At 43.8% G+C, this 16824-nt stretch overlaps 1 protein-coding gene across 1 annotated transcript in view; it reads left to right on the forward strand.

The window, feature by feature from the left end:
* Positions 1–16824, forward strand: part of LOC141129299 (bromodomain and WD repeat-containing protein 1-like) — a 189139-nt gene that overhangs the window by 79629 nt on the left and 92686 nt on the right. Inside the window, exons 9-12 of the mRNA XM_073617246.1 lie at positions 1564–1664; positions 2810–2880; positions 11250–11350; positions 12895–12935. Coding sequence (XP_073473347.1) covers positions 1564–1664; positions 2810–2880; positions 11250–11350; positions 12895–12935 — 314 coding nt within the window. The remainder of the gene's footprint in view (positions 1–1563; positions 1665–2809; positions 2881–11249; positions 11351–12894; positions 12936–16824) is intronic.

Here is a 16824-nt window from a genome sequence, read left to right on the forward strand (position 1 = left end):
TCCCCTACCAGGTAAACTCCTGATGCGTAGAGGGGCATCAGGGGCTGTCACCTATTATTGAGCACAAAGAACCGAGGTAACCTCGACAAGCGGGAAGGAATCCTCTCGAGGAGCCTGTGTACAGGTTCTGGATACACCTTCATATTTACGAGGGAGAGTAATTGCGAGATGCTCAAAAGGCCCAACGAGAGCTAAAGGGGTTGCAGTAAGATCCCAAAGGGGTGACCCGTGCAGCTCTCTGGTGCCCATTTCTATAAGATTGACTCTCCCAATCTTTCCATGTACCAATCCCATTGTTCCTATCTTGCACCCTCAACCTATACTTCTTAGTTACCTTGGTTAACAAGGTTCTTTCTTATGGACCTCTGTTTCATCCTCTGTAGCTGTTTAAATTATAGATATTCAAGACCCCTAGCTGGGCTCTTGTATTCAGTTTTATACAGTTATGTTTTGTTTTTTTTCCCCTTTTCTTGTTTTGTGTTTATTGCTGATGTACTAAATACGTCTTTTTCCTTCATGATAGGGTCATGTTGGCCCAGATCATAAGATATCGATTTTGTAACGATTATTTGTACTTTGTTCTTAAAATTCTCAATAAAAATTATTCAAACTAAAAAAAAAAAAATAAAAATAATTTTCGCCACTGCAAATGTTTTTCATTGGGTCGTTCCACTGTTCCTCCCCACAACCCAGCACTCTGCCTCCTTACTGTCACGGAAGGGATGGTGTGTTCTAATGATGGGCCTTGCTGACTCCTCTCCAGAGTGTTTTATGGTTGTGACCATCAAGTTTAATTTAAGCTTCATCAATCCAAATGATTTTGTACCAAAAGTTTTGAGAGTTCTTTACGTGCTTTGTAGATTCTTTCCTTAGTAGCTGTGTGTACATCAGGCTGTATAATGATAATTCCTGAAGAGCTCCTGAGACTGTAGGATAAGTCACATAGCTGATTTCTTGACTTTTACTAAAGCCTCATTAATACTGGGCATTTAGCTCCGGTGCTTGAGGCTTTGGTGTTTAGCTGCAGCTGGAGGGCACAAGTGCACTGCAACAGTACTTTTGTTTAGGGCAGTATACGTCTGGCATCCAATGCCTGAAATGTGATTACTTCCTAGGCATTTGTCCCTGGGTGCATACTGCCTGAAACATACATACCGCTAGGGGCACTGTCTAGCGACCAGGGGTCTCAAACTGGCGGCCCTCCAGCTGTTGTGAAACTACAAGTCCCATGAGACATTGCAAGGCTGACAGTTACAAGCATGACACCCACAGGCAGAGGCATGATGGGACTTGTAGTTTTGCAACAGCTGGAGGGCCACCAGTTTGAGACCCCTGGCTCTAGCCGCATGCGCTGTTAGACCGTCAGAGTTTGACAGGCTGCCAACAGTGGGGCTATATGATGCAATTGTGCCATCCAGTTGCATCTAAACGCCAGAGACTCATGCATTGGGGCTAAACGCTCAGTGTGCATGAGGTTTATGTAGGATTTTTGTTCAATCAACCAGGGTTTTGATATCTTATTTCTGTAGTATTATGTTAAATCCCTGTTCCCTGTTTTTGTAGTTCAGCCCACTGGTCAAAGGTTCTGTGCGCTACTTGGTGTCTACAGGAGGAGATGCAACTGTCTGCCTTTGGCATTGGAATGTGGACACCCTGCAGTTCAAGTGAGTAGCTTATTGGATACCATTTTTGCTTCTCTAAATTGGCAAACATTACACTATATGAAGGTATTTTGTAAATGTAAAATTGGGGGGTTCTGTGTAATTTTTGGATTTTAATTCAGGTTGGCTACAGCAGCCAGAATGTGTGTAAACTTCACAAGCCAACTGTCTGCTTTCATATCTGCAATTAATATGATGCCAATTAAGTGGTAAAAAAAAAGGTATATGTATAATTGTAGCATTTGGGGATATGAAAGTAAACAAGCAAAAATAAAGATATGAAATAAATTAGCACAAGCTTTTCAGATGCCTAGATCAGCCTTTTTCAACCAGGGTGCCTTGGCAAAATGCTTATAATTATAACAAAAATTGTTTACAAGCCAGCAGGTGGATGAAGCCTTTTAGTTACACAAAGCCAGGGGTTTTCATTATGCACCATTAGGACTTGCTAGACACTGGCATCCTACCAACCAATGACAACATCAGTTAATAAGTCTGTTGCCTCCACAGCATCCTTGTTTGACCCTTTTTGTGTCACTCTCCCTCATCACTGGGGTGACATTAGCTGACTGATGGAGAGAAATTGAGGGAGAAGAGAAACCTAGGAATACTAGTCAGTACCAGTGTGCAAAAGTGTATTTACTTTGCAAGAATAAATCACCTCTAACTTTGGGTGTCCTATGTGTGGATGTTACTGCATTATGTAAAGCTATTAGAATAGTTTTTTACATTTTAGAATGGGGCGCCTTGAGACTGTGCATAATTTTAAAGGGTGCCTTGAATGGAAAAAAGGTTGAGAAACACTGTCCTAGATCAATATTTCCGGGATAAAATCTTCTGTTCTGAGCACCATACAAACACCAAATCCTTCAGGACACTTATATCTGAGGGTAGCCACAGTGCTGTTATGCAAAGGGAAAAAGAATGTGGACCATGTTTCTGTTCAGTTGGTTCCCAGATTAGGAAGGCACTGTGTTTTACAAGGAAACCATAAGACAGCTGGTTCAATTCTTTTATAGTATGTACCTTTTTAAACTGATGTTTTTTTTATTGGTTTTACTAGATGTTTAGAATCTTTGTCAAGTGTTAAATATTTGAGTATCATGCGATGGCAGATGAACTTATATTTTTTTTCTCTTGATAACCAGTGATCGACCTTTGAAATTTATAGAAAAATCTGGACCTGGAGTTCAGATGCTTTGTTGTTCCTGCAGTGTTGGTAAGTGATGGTAGCTATTAGCACTGTGTCCTGATAAACTTCTTAAGTTTAATCCGCTTATAATTTGCCTTTCCAGCTTTCTCTTACCCCCCCAAACGTACAAATTTTTTTTTTTCTTTTTTTACTAAAAACTTACCGTTGTATTCATCATTGAATTTCTGTGCAATGCAGCGATATAATGGTTCATGGGAGGGGTTGGCAGGACACTGCTATGGTAATGCCCTCATGTGGTGCTGAGCCTTCATAAATGAAAACAATGTAATCGAATAAATGTAAGGGGAAGGCCAGGGACGATCAAGCTGGGTAGAAAAGGGCTAGATCATGCATATTGTCCTCCAGCCAGGAGAAATGTCTGACTTGTGTGACTGAGTTGCTGCAGCTTCTACTATTTGCTTTTGAGAAGCTCAGTGTGCACTTTAAAGTCAGTCTCTGAGTTTTCTCTTGTGGATGCTGCAGATCTGAGGACATGGAAGAGGAAGATCCATCCTCTGCTATTGGGATGAGAGGTTTGCTGCTGAAATCTTTCTGAAACGTAGTTACCATTACTACCCCTATTGAAGGGATATGCTTGTGTCTGATGTTTGAAGCAGCCTGAAACTGTCTGCTTTAGGGTCTCCAGCCTAGATTCCCCAAACAAATTCCCAAACTTTCATAGATTTTCCCAGTTCATTTTTTCTATTAGAGCCTGTCTTGTACAGTGGATGGCCTCGCCCGGAAAAACTTTCAGCAATATTTTTGCTCAGCAATACCCTGTTGAGGAAAGTTTCCTTAAAGGAGAAGTCTATCCTAAGCTTGTTTGGCTGGCCTTCTCCTATGGCTCACAAGAGTGCAATTCATTTCTGAATTCCGCTCTCTGCTGATGTCACGGATATCAGTTCAGGCACCGCGTCATCACAACGAAGTCTGGTTCCACCAGCTGCCTGGACTGATGGCCGTCTCAGCCTCTCAGCGACCTGCTGAGAGCCTGAGACGGCCGTTCCCCGCCCCTCCACAGCTCAGCGCTCCAGTGAGTGTGGAGGAGCAGAGCTGCTGATTGACAGTCGTCAGCTCTCCTCTCAGGGAGCTGTGAGAACCGAGCTATCGGCGGTGTTCGATGGCTTGGTTCTCGGTGCAGATGCGCTGGAGGACAGATGCAGCATCGGACTGATGCTGCAGCCACCTAGATAAGTATAGATTTGGCAAAAAAAAAGCCATACTTCTCTTTTAACCATTTGCCTCCAAGCCAACCCCCACACATTATGTTTTGTTTTTTTTTTTTTTTTTTTTTTAGCAGAGACCATAGGGAATAAAATGGTGGTCATTGCAACTTTTTATCTCGCATGGTATTTGCACAGCAATTATTCAAACGCTATTTATTTTGGAAAAAACGTTTCATGCCTTAAAAATAAAACAAAACACTTAATTTAGCCCAATTTTTTTGCATAATGTAAAAGATGTTACGCCGAGTAAATAGATACCTAACATGTCACGCTTTAAAATTGCACACACTCGTGGAATGGCGCTAAACTTCGGTACATAAAAATTCCCATAGGCGACGCTTTAAAATTTTTTACGGGTTACCTGTTTAGAGTTACAGAGGTTTAGTGCTAGAATTATTGCTCTTGCTCTAACGTTCATGGCAATACCTCACATTTGTGGTTTGAACGCTGTTTACATATGTGGGCTTGACCTATGTATGCGTTCGCTTCTGCGGGGGGGCGCTTTAAGATTTTTTTTGTTAGTTTTACTTTTATTTTACTATTTTGACACTTTCTTTTTACCTTTTTTTTTTTTTTTGGTTATTTTTATTGATCACTTTTACTCCTAAAATGTAAACATCCCTTGTAATAAAATAGGGCATGACAGATCTAGAAGTCCCCAGATCTCACCTCTAGGCTGGGAAGACTGAAATAAAAAAAGATCCTGGCTCATTGCCTCGGCTGGGAAAGGTCATAGAGACTTCTGGGGGCCATCTGGCCTGCAAGATTCTCTATGGTAAACTTCCGGCGCTGGTGGATTCTTTCTCTGGCCCGTGGATAGAAACACCGGAGGGTGGTAGTAGGGGTTGGGGACACCCCCTCCTGCTGCCTGTAAGAACAATCATGCGGCTGAAAAGGCCGCTATGATTGTTCTTATGGTTCAGGGAATCTTTGGCTAAAAAAAAAAAATCTGAATAATGCCTGTAACTGCAGGCAACATTCAGATATCACTACTCAGTCCTCAGTCTGCGACATCATATAACGTTGCCCCAGTGAGAAGTGGGTAAGAAATGGACAGTCCCTGTGACTGACCCAGTCAATTCTTAGCTTAAAGCGGAGTTCCGCAAAAATGTTTCTTTCTAAAGCCAGCAGCTACAAATACTGTAGCTGCTGACTTTTAAAATATGGACACTTACCTATCCAGGGCTCCTGCGATGTCCTCACCCGAAGCCTATCTGGGTCTCGGGTGGAGGCGCCGCCGTCTTCGGTAAGGGAATCAGGAAGTGAAGCCTTGCGGCTTCACAGCCTGGTTCCCTACTGCGCACGTGCAAGTCGCGCTGCGCGTCCTTACTGGTTCCTGCTGTCTTCTGGGACCTGTGTGTCTCCTAGAAGACACGGGGGGGGGGGGGGGGGGGGCGGAAATGGCATAGATCACCGCGGAGCCTGCGGTGATCTATGCCTGGAATACCTGTGTATTAAACAGGTATATTTTCCCCCCTGAAAGGTGCCAAATGTGACACCGGAGGGGGGGGGGGGGGGAATCTGATCAGCGGAAGTTCCATTTTTGGGTGAAACTCCCGCTTTAACAAGACCTAGATGGTTCCTGTGGCAGACAATTCCAGGGCAGTTGGAGGCACTCACTCCATTCTGAATCTTAAGACTTTCCACTTGTTCCTGTGTTCAAAATGTCCACATGGAATGTGTCGGGTAGCTTTCTGCCTCCCTTCTTCAGAGGGACCCTCTGGCCTCCATGGGCATCAGGAATGCTTACTTATGCATCCCCATCTTTTCACTTCATCAGCGCTATCTGTATTTTGCTGTGGTCAAACAGTACCAACTTATTTGCCTTCCTTTTGGGCTGTCCACAGCACCCTGGATCTGTGCCTGGGTCCTAGCTGTCGGTATCTATGCTGTGAGATAACTAAATGATCGCCTGTTAACCACTTTTTTAACTTGTAATGGTGGTGATCAGCGATTCATTTATTTAGTTATTTATTTTTAGCGGGGCTCTGACATTGCGGCGGACAGATCGGACACTTAGCTGACACTTTTTTGGGAACCAGTGACATTATTACAGTGATCAGTCCTAAAAATATACACTGACACTGTATAAATGACACTGGCAGGGAAGGGGTTAACATCAGGGGTGATCAAAGGGTTAGCTGTGTTCCCTCATTGTGTTTCTAACTGTGGGATAGGGGGTGGGCCTACTGATTAGCAGAAACACTAGATCAGAGTGTCCATGCCTGACAGCATGGTGGTCTGCTTGTTTACATTGACAGACCGGCATTCTGTCTTTGTGGGGAATGATGGCGGGATGCAATGTCTGCCGGGCCCGCTGATTGGCTCCCCCCTGTGGCCAATTGTTGTGCAATCGCGGCTCCAGTGGCGCGCGTGGGCCCTCCAGTGGCGCGCGTGGGCCCTCCAGTGGCGCGCGTGGGCCCTCCAGTGGCGCGCGTGGGCCCTCCAGTGGCGCGCGTGGGCCCTCCAGTGGCGCGCGTGGGCCCTCCAGTGGCGCGCGTGGGCCCTCCAGTGGCGCGCGTGGGCCCTCCAGTGGCGCGCGTGGGCCCTCCAGTGGCGCGCGTGGGCCCTCCAGTGGCGCGCGTGGGCCCTCCAGTGGCGCGCGTGGGCCCTCCAGTGGCGCGCGTGGGCCCTCCAGTGGCGCGCGTGGGCCCTCCAGTGGCGCGCGTGGGCCCTCCAGTGGCGCACAGGTACGTGATTTTGTGAAATAGAGCCGCCTTGCTGCAGTATATGTACAGAAGTGGTTAAAGGATAAGTCTAAGCAAGCCATCAATCTCCTGAAGCCATCACTGGACCCAACTCCTCGCTTGTAATGTCTGGAGCTGCCCGGGAACAAACTACTCTCCTTGGCTCGCATGCTCAAACTCTTTGGTCCAAGATCCAACCCCCAATATATACAGTGCTCAGCATAAATGAGTACACACCTTTTTGAAAAGTAAGATTTTAATCAATATCTCAATGAACATGAGAACCACTTCCAAAATTTTGATAAAACTGAGTTTTCTAGAACATAAACAAACGCTCATTACATGAAAGTAAGGTTAATAATATAACTTGGATTACAAAATCTTCAGTTTTACTCAAATTAGTTGATGCAAAAATGAATACACCCCACAACAAAAACTACTACATCTAGTATCTTGTATGACCTCCATGATTTGTAAGGACAGCACCAAGTCTTCTAGGCATGGAATGAAGAAGTTGGTGACGTAACATCTATCTTTTTCCATTTTTAATAGACCTCTTTTAGAGCCTGGATGCTGGATGGAGAGTGATTCTCAACTCGTCTCTTCAGAATTCCCCATAGGTGTTCGATTGGGTTCAGATCAGGAGACATACTTGGCCACTGAATTACTTTCACCCTTTTCTTCAGAAATGCAACGGTGGCCTTATATGTGTGTTTTTGGATCATAGTCATGTTGGAAAAAGTGCACGACGACCATGGGCACAGAGAGATGGTAGCATCTTCTCTTTCAATATAGAGCAGTACATCTGTGAATTCATGATACCATCAATAAAATGCAGCTCCCCGACACCAGCAGCATGCATGCAGCCCCACAGAAGGACACTGCCACCACCATGTTTCACTGTAGACATCATGCATTTTTCTTTGTACGCCTTACCTTTGCGACGCCATGCAGTTTTGAAGCCGTCAGTTACAAAAACATTGATCTTGGTCTCATCACTTCAAAGTACAGAGTCCCATTAGTTGTCTTCTTTTTAACATGGGCCCTGGCAAATTCTAGGCGTGCTTTATTGTGCATGCGCTTTAGGAGAGGCTTACTTCATGGACGACACCCATGCATGCCATTCCTCTGCAGTGTACACCGTATTGTATCAAGGGAAACCATCACCCCAGTTTGGCTTTCTACTTTAGCTGACAGCAGTAAACTTGCATGGCGATTTTCTTCAACCCTTCTCATCAGAAGATGCTCCTGTTGAGGTGTTAACTTCCGAGGATGGCCTGGGCATCTCTGTGAGATAGTTGCAGTTCCACCATTGTTACATTTTTGTATCACTTTTGCTACAGTATTCTGACTGATAAGTAAAGCTTTGCTGATCTTCTTGTAGCCTTCACCTTTCTTGTGTAAAGAAATTATTTTCTTTCTCCAGGCCTTGTGACATTTCTCTTCCAGGTGGTGCCTGCGAGGTCCAGATATTTGTTTCCCAGCTCTGGAGTCTAGAACCCCCCCAAAGATGGAAAAAGTTCTCACAACAGATGCCATCATTTCAGACTGGGGAGGGGCCTTGGATGCCCTTTCCGTGCAGGGACCTTGGCAGTCAGAGAAAGCTTGAATTCCCATCCACACCATCCTGGAATTTAGCAGCTTGGTTGTCCTTTCTATGATTGAGGTCACCTGACCAGAATCCATTCAGACAATGCCAGGGTGATGGCCTACCATCAGAGAGGCACCAGAAGTCGTGTCACTCAATAGGAAGCAAACCTGGTTCTGTCTTGTATTCTCCAGTCCTGTCTGCCATCCACATCCCAGGCAATTGGAAGACAGATTTCTTCAGTTGTTAACATTTGGTTCCTGGGGAATGGTCTCTCCACCTGGAGGTCTTACAAGTCCTTTGCTACGAGTGATGGACATCAGACAATGGATCTTTTGGCTTTCTAGGTTGAACAGCAAACTAGACCAGTTTCTGATCCAGGATCCCTTCGTGTTTTGCATTGGTAATCTGTAGGATCAGTTCAACCTAATCTTTGCCTTTCCACCTCTTACTGCTCCCTTGCCTGCTCCGCAGGATTGAGATTGAGCATTCTGGAGAAAGATCCTCACTGAACCAAACTGGCCCAGTAAGGCCTCATATTTGGACATATTTAGACTATTAGCAGACTGTCTGTGGTCCCTTCCAGATTATTGGGACCTTTTGCCCCAGAAACCTGCTTCTCAGTTGTAGGCTTTAATGGCATGGCTGTTGAAACCCAGGCTCTGAGAAAATATGGTATCCCTCTGCTTTGATAGGCTACCAAGTCAACTTCTTTCAAAGTATGCCATCTCAACTAGAAGGCCTGCTTTGTGTGGTGTGAGGCTAAAAAAAAATTCTTCCTAGGAAGTACTCAGTGGGATGCATTTAGCCTTTTTATCAATCTGGTCTGGACCAGCATCTGGCCTTGAGTACCAGCAAGGGGAAAATCTCTGTCCTGGCCATTCTGTGTCAGAGACTGTAGGCCTCCTGTTTTTTAGTTAAGACCTTTTGTGCAGGGTGTTGTGAACATTGCTTCCCAAGAGTGCCCCCCTGTGGCACCATTTGGGGGTCTGAACCTGGTTCCTTTGGCCCTTCAGAAGCCACCCTCCTAACCCATTAGTGATGTTTTCTTGTTTGACCTCAATCACAAGGTGTCTTTTCTCATTGCTATCACCTCTGCATGGCAGATTTGAGTTGGTGGTCCTATTTTGTAAAGATTCTTACTTGGTGTTACAAAAGGTTTAGGTTATTCTAAGGCCTATGACTTCTACTCTCCCCAAGGTGGTTTCCTCCTTCCTCGTTACCCATAACTATTTTCTTCTCTCCTGTTCTGAATCATCCCAAGGAAGTTTTCTCTTTACTACCGATGTGGTGCTCACTGAGAGTCTACTACTAGCTTCCTTTCTGCTATCAGATTGCCTCTTTGTCCTTCCTGAAGGTTCAAGAAGGGGGGGAGCCCTGTTTCATGCCCCATCATTACTAAGTGGATTAGACAAGTCATCTTTCAAGCCTATAGCCCTAAAGCAGGAGTCTACAAACTTTGTAAACAAAGGGCCAGTCTACTTCCCTTCAGACTTTGAGGGGGTCGAACAGTGGCCAGTGAAAGTAGAAAATGCCCCAGCGTCAATGGGAATAAACCATGCCCCATCATTGGTGTCTGTGGGAGGAATAGTGCCCCATCATTGGTGTCTGTGGGAGGAATAGTGCCCCATCATTGGTGTCTGTGGGAGAATTAGTGCCCCATCATTGATGTCTGTGGGAGGAATAGTGCCCCATCATTGATGTCAGTGGGAGGATTTGTTTCTTTTACTAACAGTGGAGAGGCCCCCAGTCAGAATACAATGTCCCAGCGGGTGATTTCTGCATCCGCATTGCTTGCACGGATGCAGGAATCCTTCCTTTTTTTTTTTTTTTTGTTCAGCCCCCTGGCTGAATTAAATTAAAAAAAAAACAAAAAAACATCTGATAGTGTGTACCCAGCTTTACAGCCTTTCTGTTAAGGCACATTTATCAAACCCATTTTTTCTGCTAAAAAGTTAATTGTTCACACAATCAACATATATAACAATTTTTTGGTAAAATATCAACTATATTTAAAATTGAGCACACTTGTTCATAAGTGATCACCTTAAAAGCCATTACAGGTCAACAGTTCAGAGAATGATGCCCCTAGAATTCTTGCTCTGTTTGAGGCAATACCTAAATGTGTAATACAGCAGCCGTTTTCGTATGTAGGTGCACCTGACCCTATGTTTATATTGTATGTGTGTACACCCCCCCCCCCCCTTTTTTTTTTTCTACATGCATCGCCTTTATTTTTATTTTTAAATTGCACTTTATTGCTAAACAAAATATATACATAGTAGGGTTGAGGTTTTTATTTGATGGCATAGTAGAAATCCCAGGTCCTCTTAGAGGAGAAATCGGACGTTACACATGTATGGCCCTCTATATATCTGGATACCTCAGCAGTGAGATCTTCCTTCCTGCCATAATTCTAGACTCTGTTCTTGGCCACTTGGGAGTTTTTTGGGTGTCTCCGCCCACCTTTGTGTTTTCCAACTCTTCCTGTTGCATTCTGCATAACAGTTAAAAAAAAAAAAAAAAAAATGAAATCCCAATAGGTATGGTGGGAATCTCTAATGGCCATTGTAGCTGTGCAGTCTCAAGCACATGGATCTTGGCGATGAAGAAAAACTGTTTTTGTTAACTTTCTCTAACATCTACAAAAAACTCTGATATCTGTTTCAGGTAAACTGATCTTTTAAGGTACAAAGCAGGGAGTCGAGACTAAAGCATGGTCAGTGACAGGCAGGAGAATTTTCTTTCCTTTTTGTATTTTATGCTAAGTCAAGCAGAAGATAAGACAAGTCAAAACATTTTAGGGTTTTTTTGTTGTGTTTTATGATGGTCTTTCTTCACTCCTTGTACTTGCACTGCATACGTTCTTGTGGCAAACAGTGTTTTCTATTATAGGTGGAATGTTTATGGCTGTTGGTGGCAGTGACCATGCTATCAGAATATATTATTTTGGCAATGAAACACCAGAGAAATTGTCAGAGCTGGAGGGTCACACAGTGAGTACTGGTCACATGTTATCAGTTTTATTGGAAATGCTAAAAAAAAAAGCTGAATTTTGGGTTGCTTGCTCAGTTGCAATTGCTCCTGGACCTTAAAGCAACCCTGAGGTTCAAAAGGCCGTCTTTTTGTATATTCCTGTCCATCTAATGTTTCTCAAATCTTTGCCTTGTTCAAGGGATAAATTCTCCAGCATAGTCTTCACATGGTGCCCCTCAGTGTGCCACGTGGCTCCTGTATTGCTACAAGAAACAAACGATCTAGGGGCAGCAGATAGAACCTGAATGTGTGGTGGGACATCTGGAAGCCTGTCTGATTTGAAGATTATGCTGGAAGTCAGCTCTAGAACGGAGTGAAGATTCAGGAATGGGCAGCAGTACTATTTGTTTCGGGGGTGGGGAAAGGCTGCCCAGTGCAGCCCGATTTAATACTTTGTAGTGTGGAGCACCTCAGAATTGATCTAGGCTTGAATATTTACAAAACTGTTAGCTGCCACAGCCTGAAAATGGGTCTGGGTGTAAGTTAATACATGTGCTCATGATTGAACATTATTTGTAGCAGAGAAAATGTGTGTGAAAAATACTTTTGACCAATATTTAGTTACAGGAGATGTTTCTGCTACTTTAAGATGTATCTCTTCTATAAACATCACTCAAATGCATTTTAATGTAGCATCTTATTTCCATTTGATGGCTTAAAAATAAAGCAGATATTGGCTTCCTTTCAAGCAATACATTTGTGTGTTTGTCACCCCAGAGTAGGAATTGTACAGCACACCATGTTTAGATTCTCCCAAGCCGCTACTCCTATGAATAGTGCATGTCCCCTGTCTGCAAGCTGCAACCAAATGGGAGACGGCTGCCTTGTGGAGAACAATGGTTGGGTTGAGTCTGACCACACCCATTTGTCTGCAGCTTGAGGACACTGCCAGTTTATTCTTTGTAATGTCTTACTACCCATGATGAGAAAATCAGACTAAAAAAAAAATTCATTCGGAGCGATCGTCCTGTAATCTCTGTTCGTTGGTACAAAGGCAGCCTATATCAAATGCACACTAAAGCTGGCCATAAAGAGCTTAAATTTATGTCCATTCTTGCTGAATCGGGCAAGTTTCATGCTGTGGGTTGCTCTTTTCAGCACCAACCAGCTCTACAAATTTTGATAAATCAAAGAAGGTAGGTGGAAAATGATCAGCCGAACAGTAACTGCACTGTAGTGATTCAGTCACTGTTTGAGTGTTCAGACAGCTGGGAGTGTTGCGGATGTCTGAATAGAGTATCTTGCAGGGGAGATTACACCATCCACGCTATCGTTTAGCATGGATTGGGGGAATCAATAGTTTTTTTATCTGTTAAGCCTGTGGCTAGCTTAAGAATGTGTTTTTTTTTTTTTTTTTGGTTTTTTTTTTTTTTCTTTTAGATGTGGTCTCTGTTTTACAAAATCTCCATATATAGCCCAAAGCCTTTCTCTTATTTTTTTTCTGTTGGCTAATGTGCAGTTTGCATCTCCTACTGTCTGAAAAAGCTTTTTCTTTTTTATGCAGGACATAATTGACAGTATCCTCTTCTCATTCAACAGTGAAAGGTATGTTTTTATTTCATTACTGACACATTGAAAGTGGATTTGTAGCTGTAATGGTATGCATGAAAAATTGTATTTAAACATATTTTTCTTTACATGATCATTTTAGATGCATTTTTATTTCTGTATTTGTATATACATGCCAGAACAAAAAAAGTAATATAGTGCAGCCTACCACTACTTGTGGTGATGTGTTTTCTTTTTCTTTTTTAGTCCAGGTTCACACTGAGCTGCGGGAATGAAGCCGTGCAAGTTCAGCTGAACTCGCACAATTTCCCTCCCGCATGTCGGTCCCGATTTCGGCTGCAATTTCACAGACATCGGTGCGGATTTCTGCACAGATGTCAATGGAAATCGCACCCCAAAATTGCAAAAAGTAGTACAGAAACTACTTTTTGACATCAGTGCGGCATTGCACCGATTAGTATGTCAAATCGCACCAATGTGAATCAGGGCTCAAGGCTGCTTTTTTTTTTTTTTTTTTAACACTTTAACCTGGTGCTCCAGCCCTAGATCTGATCTGTATCAACAAAGGAGCAGCATTGTGTCCCTTGGGCAGAAGTGCTTTAGGACTACAGAACCTCTTCCCCAGTCCTTTTATTCATTCCTTGGAAGGGGAGGAACTGTTTTGTCTCTACAAATATAGCTGTAAACATTGCAGGTAATGCTACATAGTACACAGGAACCAGTGAAATCATTGGATTTCTGGTAGGTTCAACAGATATTTTGCACTTCTCAAACAGGTGTAACAAAACACTTTCAATTGTACATATAACAGACTAAAAAGTAGCACATAAAAGCAGGCCTTTGTGTGGGTTAACATACACTTGAGCCTGGTAAACACAAGCAGTTTTTTTTTCGTTCAACCCATCGGGCTGAAGGAAAATAAGGACTGAGAAGCTTTCTGTACTAAGTATGCAATGATAGTACAGTGATCTCCCTTCTGAGCTACTGTGTTCGGACTCCTGTCAGAACACATTGGCTGCCAGCGCTGATCAGGTGCTGTTTTGTTCAGAATGCCCATTTGACAGAAGCCGGACAGGTTACTGTACACACTGGCCGAATGTCAGCCGGTTTCTGCTGAACCAGCCGACATTCAGCGACCATATCGTCGGGATCCACCCAGGAGTCTGGACTGGTTCAGCCTCTCAGCAAGCCGCTGGGAGACTGAGCCAGCCCTCTCCTCAGCCCAGTGCCCCAACAAGCTGTAAGGGAGCAGAGCAGACAGCAGTGACTTGACAGTCAAAGGCTCTCTGCTCAGAGCAGTGGTGAGAACTGAGCGTTCAGCTGTGTTTGATCGCTCAGTTCTCAGCCTTAGAGCCGGCGTGGGACACAGAAGCATCATTGGATTATTGCTGCATCCACCTAGGTAAGTATGATTTTTTTTTTTTTTGTTAAAATGCAACCCAATGCTTCTCTCTTAAACTGGGAGAAATGCTAACAAGCCAAAAAAAAAAAACTTCTGTTCTGAAGCAGGCATCCAGAATCTTTTATTGCTTGTGCCGTCACATCTTTAACATCGTTTTTGAATAAGTGAACAGTATACAGAGTCTGTTCTGCTGCAAAAGCTGAGATTTGTGACATGCTAAGAACCGGGTATGAGCAGCAAAATTTCAGTGAAATAGATTTTGCCTTTAAAGAAATTCACCTCCAAATGACTCCATTCCTTTTCACTGAAGTTGCTGTGAAAGGAATTTCTTATCCCTAGACATGGATAAATGAAACAGACAAAATGTTAGAAAAAATGCAGGCAATTTGAGTAGATGTGGCTCCTAATCATTATTTCCTTTAGTTTTTACACTTTTGACAGAAAAGACGATGAAGCCAGGTGGAAAATCCTTGTCTGAACAGTGACTGTGTCCAATCAGATGTCGCTGTTTTAGGTATTCAAGCCACTGGCTGGGGAGATTCCTCCATCCATGCTATTTTGCATGTATGGGGGAAGTTACCGCTTTTTTTTTTTTTTTTTTTTCTGTTCAGTTTGCAGGCTGAATGAAAAATCTAGGGCCTTAACACTTTTTACAAGCACTTTAGGGGCAGTGTGGTTAAAAAAAAAATAAAAATGCTGCATGCTTTATCTTTGATGTGCTTTCATCAAAATACATTTTATAAAGTAAAATGACAAAGCACCTAAAGTGCACGGCACTAGGCCTACACTGTGAATGGCTAGCTTAAGAATAATCACTTTATTACAGGTACTTGTATAGCACCGTCAATTTATGCAGCGCTTTACATTATATACAGTATTGTACATTCACTTCAGTCCCTGTCGTCAAGGAGCTTGCAGTCTAAAGCTGGCCATAAATGGTTCAAATCTCGTCCAGTTCATCAGGGGCAGGCTGAGTGTACCCAAATCGATTGTTGTATGACTTTGGTGCATTCAGTCTGTCGGATTTTCCATGCGATTATTGCCAGTGGGTTGATTTCATAGGGTTGATTTCGGAGAGTGTAAAATCTGGTGCAGCTCTGCATAGAAACCAATCAACTTCCAGGTTTTATTGTCAAGGCTTAAAAGAAAAGTATGTTTTTTGTTTTTTTGGATATTCATACTTACCGAGGTGGATGGAACATCAGACCAATGCTGCAGCTGTCCCCCGGCATCTCTGCATTGAGAACCGAGCTCTCCCCTCCCCAAATGGTGAGCTGCTGACTGTCAGTCAGCATCTCTCCTGCTTTGCTCCTCCAAGCTCATTGGAGCACTGAGCTGTGGAGGGGCGGGGAGCGACCGTCTCAGCGGCTTGCTGAGACTGCCATTAATCAAGGCAGCTGGTGGATCCAGACTTCCTATGTCGGGATGATGCGCTGCCTCGACTGATTCAGTGATGTCAGTTGAGAGCGGACTCCAGACCGCTCTCCACTGAAAACGGGTCACAGAAGTGCAAAACGAATTGCATGCCTGTGACCCATAGGAGAAGCCCAGCCTAAAAAGCTCAGGCTGGACTTCTCCCTTTAATTGAACAAGCTGAAGTTAGACGCACGATGCACAGCTGCACCAGATTTTGCAGTTTTAGTAAGTCTACCCCACTATGTTGCCCTGGCAGGGATGGCTCCCCTGTGCACCTCCCCGCCAGGAGAACGCAACAGATCTGCGGGAGGGATTCCCCCATCAACACTGACTCTGATGGGGAATCGAGCGAAAGAAAATAACAATCTATGGCCAGCTTAACCGCTTGCCGACCAGCCAGCGCAGTTATACTGCAGCAGGTTGGCTCGGCTGCGTGAATCGCCATAGGTGTACATCTGGCTCCTACACATCTGTGGGAGCCAATCAGCGAGTCCGGCGGACATCGAGCCCGCAATCGTTCCCCGCAGAGACAGAACAGGGATCTGCCATAGTAAACAAGGCAGATCTGTCAGACAGAGGATCACACAGAGCTCCTGTCTTTCTGCTATGCAGGAAGACGGATATATGTGTTGTCCCATGCAGCCCATCCTCCCACACAGTTAGGGAACACAGTTAACTCCTTGATCGCCCCTGATAACCCCTTCCCAGTCAATGTCATTAGTACAGTGTCAGCGCATATTTTTAGCACTGATCACTAGAATAATGTCACTGGTTTTCAAAAAAGTGTCAGAAATGTCAGGTGTCCGATCTGTCCACCGCAATGTCAAAGTCCTGCTAAAAATCACTGATCGCCGCCATTACTAGTAAAAAAAAGAACACTCAATATACGCTTATTGGGTTTTTTTTTTTTACCAAAAATGATGTAGCAGAATACAAATTGGCGTAAATTAATGAAGAAAAGATTAAAAAAATTATATATATATATATATAGTTATATAGTGTGTCCCACTTGGTAAATTTACAATAGGGTGGTAGCTTATAAGCCGCCTTATGCATTTTAAGTCTGGTGTGGTTCTGTTTCTGTTTGGCACATCAGTTGAGGGGGGT

This window comes from Aquarana catesbeiana, linkage group LG02 (assembly GCF_042186555.1).
Source record: "Aquarana catesbeiana isolate 2022-GZ linkage group LG02, ASM4218655v1, whole genome shotgun sequence".
In the NCBI taxonomy this organism is placed as follows: domain Eukaryota; kingdom Metazoa; phylum Chordata; class Amphibia; order Anura; family Ranidae; genus Aquarana; species Aquarana catesbeiana.